This window comes from Musca autumnalis, unplaced genomic scaffold (genome assembly GCF_047663935.1).
Source record: "Musca autumnalis isolate F117 unplaced genomic scaffold, ASM4766393v1 scaffold_8, whole genome shotgun sequence".
NCBI lineage: Eukaryota > Metazoa > Arthropoda > Insecta > Diptera > Muscidae > Musca > Musca autumnalis.
The window spans coordinates 188,987-199,087 of NW_027412421.1; the positions used below are offsets into that span (position 1 = coordinate 188,987).

General features: G+C 39.5%; 2 protein-coding genes across 2 annotated transcripts; both read left to right on the forward strand.

Moving 5' to 3' along the window:
- The first annotated feature begins 625 nt into the window (after window positions 1-625).
- Window positions 626-8,912, forward strand: LOC141388214 (uncharacterized). Its single transcript, XM_073958235.1, has 2 exons — window positions 626-666; window positions 7,697-8,912. The coding sequence occupies exon 2, from the start codon at window positions 7,701-7,703 to the stop codon at window positions 8,832-8,834; it is 1,134 nt and encodes a 377-aa protein (XP_073814336.1). The 5' UTR covers window positions 626-666; window positions 7,697-7,700; the 3' UTR covers window positions 8,835-8,912.
- LOC141388216 (uncharacterized) lies at window positions 2,566-7,141 on the forward strand. Its single transcript, XM_073958237.1, has 2 exons — window positions 2,566-5,658; window positions 7,070-7,141. Exons 1-2 carry the CDS (start codon window positions 2,566-2,568, stop codon window positions 7,139-7,141), a joined length of 3,165 nt encoding a protein of 1,054 aa, XP_073814338.1.
- Window positions 8,913-10,101: the final 1,189 nt, after the last annotated feature.

The window sequence follows — 10,101 nt, forward strand, 5'->3', positions numbered from 1 at the left end:
TTAACGTGAAATTTAAGATTTTTGCGTGTCCTCTTTATTTTACCATTTGCGTTTGTTGTGTTCCTCATACCAATAAAAACAAAAAAAAACAATAAATATTGTTTAAGTTAGAATGTTTCTTTGCATTATTATTGTTAATCTACAACGGTCAATCTTTGGTGACCTACATTATGGTTAAAATCTGCATACTCCACAATATTACATCCTTGTAACATAGAAAATGCAGATTTTAACTATAATTGTTTCGTTAAGTTTTTTGACATTTCCCCACCTCTCATCATCTATTTTTACTTTCCATCGGATCGTTGAAACGCGCGCTTTATAGTAAGCTTTTCCTTGCAAAATCGTTGCAAACTATCAGGTAATATCGTTACCAAAACCTTTTATTTATTCAATAAAATCTCATTTGACATCTAGTCAAATACAAATTACAAAACGAAAAAAACTGCCTTTTTATTTCTCCTTTCTTTTCTTTTTATTTACATCGACGTAAACATTTGGTCACTTCGAGCCGCGATTGAGTCGGTGTTGTTGGTACCATTTCTAATTGGTTTGCTTGTTCTCCCTTCACAGCAAACAACACAACAAAAGTCCATCCTACAGTCCATCATTCCATATCTCCATCCATCAATCCATTTTTCACCCATAATCTCATCAACAAAACAGGTACGTAAAGTGTTTTAAGTGAGAATATCGAAAAATAAAAGTGGAAAATAACAACAATTCTTTGTGTCGTGATCGCTGTTTGGCCGTCTTACAACGCGTCGCGCATCCCCCCTCCCGTATCAATCGATTTTTCGTGTGCCTTTACCACTATTACATAGTTACAAGTGAAAAAGAAAAAAAAGTTCCAAACAAACAAAAAGGGATAAGTGACATTTATTTTTTTTGTTATTTTTTATCGCAAAAATATTTAATTTTTTCCTATTAATTGTGGTGGAATAGTGCTCAAAATTAAATATAAATAATCGTTAATAAGTGTACTAAAATTAGTGCAAAAAGAACCACACATTTTGATACATTAATTGTGGCAGAATTGCATTTTTTTTATTCCCCACATAATTTGCATAAAAATCCCTTTACGTTTGTTTGGTTATTAGCAAGTGAACAGCATACATTCGTTTATACGTACATACGCTAATAAACATACATACGTACACTCATATCGTTGAGTCAGTCGGTCGGTCAGTCGCTTGGTCGTTTGCCTGTTTGCTTGCTAGTTGATACACACACACACTGTATACCCCCATACCAGCTGTGCGGTGTTTTTGTCCTCTCTTTTTTCTTTTTCGTTAAGTAGTGGTATCCCAGCAAACATTTTTTGGGAAAACATATTTAGTACACGCAAATAAACTAATTTAATATATTGAAATATTTTTTGGTAAATATTTTTGATTGTGATACGGGAGTGTTGTTCGAATATTTTTTGAAATTAAAAAAAAATCGTGTACACCCTACACTCGGTCAATTCGACTTTTTAATAAATAAAGTGATTTTTTGACCGTTTTGTGAGAAATCAATTATTTTTATTAAAATTTTCGAGAATTTTTATTTTGATTTAATTTGCTTTTGTGGTTTTTTGGTCCACATTCACCCTACAATCGGTAGTAGTGAGCCTAATTGAGGTATTTTCGTGAATTAAATCATAAAATCTCTGTATTTTCGGTTGAAAATAATAATTTTAATTAAATATTTTGAATTTTGTACGGTTTCGGTACGTGAACTTACGGTTTTTTCAATTTTGAGCGAAAATATTTGAATTTTTTGGAATATTTATATATATATTTTTAATTTCTTATATATATATTTTGATCTTTTATATATATATTTTGATTTATTCCATCCTGGTCAATTTTTATTCGATTTTTTCGAAGTTTTCTTGAAATTTTCTGAATTTTTTGGTGTTTTTTAACTTTTTTGCCGAAACTTTGTGGATTTTTTGATATTTTCTGCATTCCTTTGGTGGAATTTCTGAAAGCTCGTGTGTTTAGATACTAATTGAGTATTTCTAAACAGCTTTCTTGTGAAAATTGTTTCCTGTTTTTGAGATTTTACTTCATTTTCGGGTATTTTCGTGACTCTATAGGGAGTTTTGAAGTTGATTTTTGGAAATTCAGTACGAATTTCAAAATATTTTTGGCAGTTTATCGATTTTTGTGCTTCTTTCGCTTTTGAACTTTCTTTTGAGTGATTTTTTCGGACTTTAGTTGAATTTTTTTTTGATAATTCAAAATGTCAGTCACTCCATTGTATCTTTTTATCAGAGCATCGGACGCTATAGTAACATTCGAGTCTCATTACAGTGCTCTTAAGCCTGAAGAGATAGACGAATATGGGTTAGAAGTCCGTAAAGAAGAAATTCAAAAGTTATGGGTAAAGACACAGGAGATGTTTGAAAAGTGTCTTGATTTTGTGATGTCTTCCGGTGATACGAAAAAGGAGGATATTGAATCGGTTGACAATAAGTATGATGTAGCTTATCAGACTTACTTGAGATGTTTGTCTGCTATACGAAGTCAGATAGGTAAACTAAAAAGGTCGCATAGACATTCGTTGAATTCGACGATGAACGATTCGGTTGCCTCTTTAGCGCAACAATCGATTGTCTCTTTAGCGCAACAATCGGTTGCTAGTCCACTAGAAGCGAGAGGTAATCTTAGTACTTCTACTCAGGCTTCACGTGAAGTGGGAACCCAAGTTGATCCTCCTAATACTTTGTCTTTTAGGAGTCTTGGTTTAGATGATATTCCCAGTGATAGCGTTCATAACCTAGCACTTCCACCGTGTGATGTGGATGTTTTTGAGGGCGACTTTCATTCTTGGCCCACATTCCGCGACTTGTTCACAGCCATCTATATTAAATCTTCTCGGCTTAGCGATGTCGAACGCTTGTGTTATTTGGTTCGGAAGACTAGTGGAGAGGCTCGTGAGATAGTTTCCAAATTTCCATTAACTAATAGTAGTTTTGTTCTTGCGTGGAAATCTTTGAAGGATACTTACGACAATCCTCGTGTTATAGTACACAATCAATTGAAAATCCTTTTCTCTCTTCCGGTACTCGATAGTGAAACTTGTTCGAATTTGAAATCGTTACAGCGTGGCATAAATGGATGCCTGTCGGCAATGTCCATTTATGATATTTCGACGGATAATTGGGATCCGATCATAGTGTTTATGTGCCTGCAACGGCTTCCTAAGCTCACACAAACCTTATGGGAACAAAGTGTGAAAAATAAATCTTCCTTGTCTTCGTGGAAAGATTTAGATGCGTTTTTGTCGGAGCGGATCCAAACGCTCATGTGTCTTCACGACATGCGCGGAAATGACGCAAAGCGCACAACTAAAAAAGTGCAATCGCATTATACTAATGCAGATTCCTCGGCACCCTCTCAACCTTCTCGTATTTCCAACGATCCTAAATCGTCGAGAAAATCTGGTTGTGTGCTTTGTCCAAATAAAGCTCATAGATTATTTGAATGTCAGCGATTCCAAAATCAGTCCTCTACGGAACGGTATAAAATAGTTAAACGGTTCCAATTGTGTGTGAATTGTCTACGTAGAGGCCATGGAGTAAAAAAGTGTGATAGTAGTCGTCGTTGTTCCAAATGTAATCAACCTCATCACACTTTATTACATCGCCTAGATACCCAGTCAAATACTTCGGCTCCGGGTAATACAGTCGCGACAAACAATAGGTCGGGCAATCCCTCTGCCTCATCTGAGCAACCTTTACCATCCACCTCGGCTGGATGTCTGCCTCGTCAGTCATTTCACGTAGCACAAAACAAATCGGTTTTGCTAGGAACAGCCATGGTTAATATTGTTCATCATGGTGTTTCCTATTCGGCTAGGGCGCTTATAGATCCAGCATCTGAGTCGTCATTCTTGTCTGAGCGACTTCAGAATCGTTTAAAACTTCCTGTGCATTCCACTACTGCTTCGATTTCAGGTGTGAATTGTACTGTATCGGCCACCTCTCGAAAAATTTGTTCATTGAAAATTGGAAGTCCTCTCGATAGCCGTGTTATTTTGGAAACGACAGCGTTAGTTTTGCCTCTGATTTCGGGAAATATTCCTTCATTTACTGTAAGGTCGGATTTAAAAGCACAGCTACCTGATTTGCGGCTTGCCGATGTCAATTTATTTGATCCTCGACCCGTAGATCTTTTATTAGGTGCTGATCTCTATCCGAAGATTTTATTAAATGGTTGTAGACCCATTCTTTCTGGTACTTTGCTGGCCCAAAATTCAGTGTTTGGTTGGTTAGTTACCGGTCCTGTTCCCACGACCGAGGTTCGAACATTCGCGACTAAAATTGACGTGATAGAAGAAGACAACATTAATAGAACTCTTTTGCGTTTTTGGGAGCTAGAGGAACCTCCAAAACGAAATATGATGTCTCCTTCTGATCGTTTTTGTGAAGAAAATTATATAAAAACCACGCGTAGAATGTCGGACGGTAGATATATAGTAACACTGCCAATTAAACCTGACCTTAATCCTGAAGAATTCTTGGGTAGGTCGCGTGAAACCGTTTTAAAGCAATACCTTAGAAATGAATCGTCTTTGCTGAGAAAATTGGACGTTAAGGTTGTTTATGACGCGGTCTTAAAAGAGTATTTAGATCTTGACCACATGAGGTTAGTATCCCCCAGTTCCTCTACTGATACTTTATCTTCCTATTTGCCTCACCATCCCGTCATAAATCCTGATAAACAGACCACTAAACTTCGGGTAGTCTTTAACGCTTCCTTCAAAACGTCTAGCGGGAATAGTCTGAACGACTTGCTCTATTTCGGACCCACTTTGCAGCTTGATTTAGTCTTGTTGATACTGCGGTGGCGTATTTTTAAATATGTTTTCAATTCGGACATTACCCAGATGTATAGGCAGATTCGAGTCGATCCAAAACATGCTTCGCTTCAGAGAATTCTCTTCCGTGATTCCCCCACGAAACCGGTCCAAGACTATGAATTACATACGGTGACTTTCGGTGTAAATTGTGCACCATATTTAGCAATTCGAACGCTATTAAAACTGGCAGAAGACACCGAGACCGATTTCCCACTCGCAGCGCACATTTTGCGCAAATGTATGTACGTTGACGACGTGTTGGCGGGAACACATGACCTGGAGACAGCTATAACTGCTAGGGATCAATTAGTTTCCGCGCTTTCTTCAGCGAAATTCGAACTTCGGAAGTGGACAGCGAACAATAGATCGATTCTCGAAGGAATTTCTCCTGATCATTTGCTAGATAAGAAAATATTGTCCTTTGTAGAATCTAGTGGATCTAAGCCGTTAGGAATAAGGTGGAATGCACAGTTGGACACATTTTACTTTGAGGTTGCTCCAATCGCGAAAAAGGCTTCGTATACTAAACGGGAAGTTCTTTCAGCCATAGCAAAATTGTTTGATCCTGTGGGCTGGTTAGGACCAGTTATTGTCGTTGCTAAAATGGTTATGCAAAAGGTGTGGTTGGACAATATTGGTTGGGATGACTCCCTTTCGTCAGCCACAGATGCCGATTGGCGCAAATTTGTAGATTCCTACACGGATGTTAATTCGGTTAGGATTCCCAGATGGGTTCAGTATACTCCTGATTGTTCGGCTGAACTCCATGTTTTTTCCGATGCCTCGGAAAAAGCATACGCGGGGGTAATTTATATTAGAATTGAGTCCCCTAGTGGAGATATTTTCGTCCATTTACTATCGTGTAAAACTAGGGTGGCCCCCATAAAATCAATTTCTCTGCCACGTTTAGAACTCTGTGGTGCTGTTTTGGCTTCTGAGCTTCTAAAAACTATAGTTCGGGAAATTGATATTGAGTTTCGTCAGGTTTATTGTTGGACGGACTCAACTATAGTTCTTTCCTGGTTGCGAAAAACTCCTTCGACTTGGACTACGTTTGTAGCTAATCGCGTTTGTCGTATCCAAGAAAACGTTGGTAATCACAATTGGTACCACGTTAAATCTGAGGATAATCCCGCTGATTTGGGAAGTCGCGGTCTTGCTCCTTCTGATCTAGCCAATTCCTGTCTTTGGTGGCATGGGCCACATTGGCTTAGTGATCAAAAATCTAAATGGTCAATTCGTGATCTGTCAGCACTTGAAACCGATACTGAAAAGCGTTCGGTAAAAAGTCATGCCTCTTTCATTACGGGCTCTGAGGACTTTCTTGCTAGGTTCTCTTGTTTGGGTAGAGCTCTTCGTGTTGTCTCGTATATATTTAGATTCTTCCATCGTACTCATCCAAGACATAGAAGTAATTTTGTTTACACCGACACCACTATTGCTTCGTCGGAAATCAATTTCGCCCGTACTAGATTGATAATTTTCGCACAAAAAATGTACTATGCGGACGAATATAAGGATTTATTAGAAAGAAATCCGCTTAATAGTAAGAGTCCTTTGGTTCCTCTTAACCCCTACTTGGATGATTATGGCATAATTCGTATGAATGGAAGATTAGTTAACTCACCTACTCTTGCGTATACGGAAAGGCATCCGATAATACTGCCCTATCATTGTCGCTTTGTAAAGCTTTTAGTGGAATTTGTCCACAAGATTTCCGTTCATGGAGGAAATCAATTGATGTTGAGGATTCTTAGAATTGAATATTGGGTTCCTCGATTGAAAAGTCTGATTCGTTCGGTGATTAATCGGTGCAGAGTTTGCATATTAGAAAAGAAGCGTTCTAGAAGTCAAGTTATGGCTGCGCTTCCACCAGAACGAACCGAGATTAATAGGCCTTTTACTACAACTGGTGTAGATTTCGCTGGGCCTTTCGATGTAAAATCCTTTACGGGTCGTGCCTGTAAAATTACCAAAGGGTACGTTTGCGTTTTCGTGTGCTTCTCGACGAAAGCGATTCATTTGGAAGCAGTGTCAGATTTATCGACTGCAAACTTTCTAGCAGCATTTCATCGATTTGTTTCTCGTCGTGGTTGTCCTCGGTCCGTATTTTCGGACAATGGTACGAATTTTGTCGGGGCTTCCAGGGAAATAGAAAGAGATTTTAGGTCGTTTCTTCGAGAATGCTCAGGAACTGTTTCCTCTAATTATGCAGTTCAAGGCCTATCGTGGCAATTTATTCCAGCTGGGGCTCCACACATGGGTGGACTCTGGGAAGCTGGAGTAAAAAGTTTCAAATTGCATTTTCGAAAGCAGGCTCGTACTCTCCGCTACACTTTCGAAGAGTTGGCTACGGTCTTAGCGAGAATCGAAGCTTGTCTGAATTCTCGACCGCTTTGTCCTATGTCAGATAGTTCTACTGACATCGTTGCCTTGACTCCAGGACACTTCTTGATCGGTGCCCCTTTGCTCGGTCCTCCAGAACCCCTAATAACTGAACAGCCCTTGTCAATAGTGAACAGGTTTCGAAAAGTTCAGGCTTTAGTTCATCAATTTTGTTTAAGATGGAAGGAGGAGTACTTGAAGAGTCTTCACATGCGGTATAAATGGAAATTCCCGCAGCGTGACATTCAAAAGGATGATATCGTCGTCATTAGGCACGAAACTCTTCCTCCAACGTCGTGGAAACTAGGTAGGGTCTAGAACGTATTTCCCGGCCCCGATGGGCATGTTCGCGTCGCCGACGTTCGTATCGAGAATGGCGTTGTAAGGCGGCCTATAACTAAATTGGTCGTTTTGACCGAATAAATTTCGATCTCTTTAACATAGCTTTCTTCTTTAGTAATATGGACAAAATGTCATTCTTCGCTGATGGACTGAAGGACTATGACCAATTAATTGCTGAAATTGATCGCGCCACGGGTTCCTCTGATGCCGTTTCTGCTGCTACGGGTTCCTCCTCCACTGCTTCCACCGCCTCTATCGTATCGGGCCCCAATGATACAGAAGCTATGGATACATCGGCGAATGAAGCGGTTTCCACCCCTCCGGTTGTCGTCCCTTCGATTAAAGAGTCTGCCTCGAATCCGTCGTCAAAGCCCTCAGCTGTCACTGAAGCCCCTTCGTCCAAGTATTATACGTGTAAGTTGTGTCATGGAAGGCACCCACTTCGTTTCTGCGAAACATTTTTGGAATTTGCCTTGGAGAAACGACACAGGGTAGTCATCTCGCACGGCTATTGTACCCGCTGTCTGGCGCACAGTCACTTGGCAAAGGATTGTCGTAGCAAGAGTAGTTGTCGCATCTGTGACGGCAAACACCACACTCTGCTCCACGATGGTCCGAAACCCACTCGAAATAAGTCCGAGTCTTCTGACAAGCGTCCTGCTAACAAGCGTCGTCCGACTAAAAAGCCCAAGGTCCGTCCGCATCCTCAGTCCGATTCTCGTCCGTCCGAATCGGTCAGCCAACTGACAAGCTCAAATGCGGTTGCATTGGGCAGTCTTCCATTAGTGGGAGTGATCTCTGTCTCCCCTAGTGTTGTGGTCCGTTTATCCACTCCCACTGCAAGTATCCAAGTCCGCGCGATCATAGATCAGTGCGCTAGACAGAGTCAGGTGTGTACGTCCTTAGTACATGACTTGCGACTACCCTGCTCGCAAATAGATGGTACGCAGTATAGTCGTTTCTCCATCACCTCCACGTATGATCCATCGCAATCGGTGACAGTGACGGCTCGAGTGAGCGACCTGACTCACGTCTCTACGCCAGCTGAAGCGATTCCAGAGAGGGTAAGGGAGTCCTATCTGGGGTTGCCTCTTGCGGATCCACATTTTTATGTTGTTGGACGTGTGGGTTTGTTGCTGGGGCCCGAATTGTATACGAAGGTGATGACGAGCCGTGTCCAAGTATTTCCCGGATTGCCGATGGCCCAGTACTCCATATTTGGTTGGGTACTCTCTGGGGTATATACAAATTAAAGGTTCCCTAATGATCCTTTAGTGCTGGGTCCCTAATGGCCCAGCATAAGAATGCTCCCTAATGACCATTCTAATTTGTATATGGCCCAGTCGTTAAATGGTCCCTAATGACCATAGCAATATATGTATATATAATATATAAGGCTGGGTCCCTAATGGCTCAGCCGACCAAATGGTCCCTAATGGCCATTTTTATCGCGGGGTCCCTAATGGCCCGGGGTCCCTAATGGCCCATCGTTTAGTTTTAAGTGTTTTTTTGAAAAAATGAATTAAAAAAAAATGAAATTAAAAAACAAAAAAAAAATGTTTATTATTTGTACATATATATTTCGTTTCAACATTCTCATGATGTTGAAAGGTGGCCGCCAAATGTTTAAGTTAGAATGTTTCTTTGCATTATTATTGTTAATCTACAACGGTCAATCTTTGGTGACCTACATTATGGTTAAAATCTGCATACTCCACAATATTACATCCTTGTAACATAGAAAATGCAGATTTTAACTATAATTGTTTCGTTAAGTTTTTTGACATTTCCCCACCTCTCATCATCTATTTTTACTTTCCATCGGATCGTTGAAACGCGCGCTTTATAGTAAGCTTTTCCTTGCAAAATCGTTGCAAACTATCAGGTAATATCGTTACCAAAACCTTTTATTTATTCAATAAAAGCTCATTTGACATCTAGTCAAATACAAATTACAAAACGAAAAAAACTGCCTTTTTATTTCTCCTTTCTTTTCTTTTTATTTACATCGACGTAAACAAATATACTAAAAAAACAACACAAAATAATTAACGTTAATTACACTGTGATACAAAAGTGGACAAAATTTTTTTTACAGGATTTCTGATGCACAAATTCGGATTTGTGCGTGTCCATAGAAGACGAAAAAACCTTTGGTTTCTTTGGGTCACTTCGGGTTTTGATTTTATAACGGTAAATGTAGTGAAAAATGGGCTTTCTTGAATTTTCAAATTTAAACGGTCATTACTTCTTTTTTCCACAACAGATTTGCACACACTGTTTTTCATTATAAAGGGGAGAGTAATGCCTTTCGAACAAGCCATAGATTTTTAAAATCGGTTAACAAATGACTAAGTAATAGTAGTTTAAGTGTGAAAAAAACGCATTAAAAACAGTAAAATGTTTTTTCTTGTGCTCTAGGCTGCGTAAACGACACCTAACAGTACAATTATTTACTGTTAACACGTTGGAAATTTAGTTGGCTTTCCAAAATTACTCTCCCCTTTATAATGGAAAACA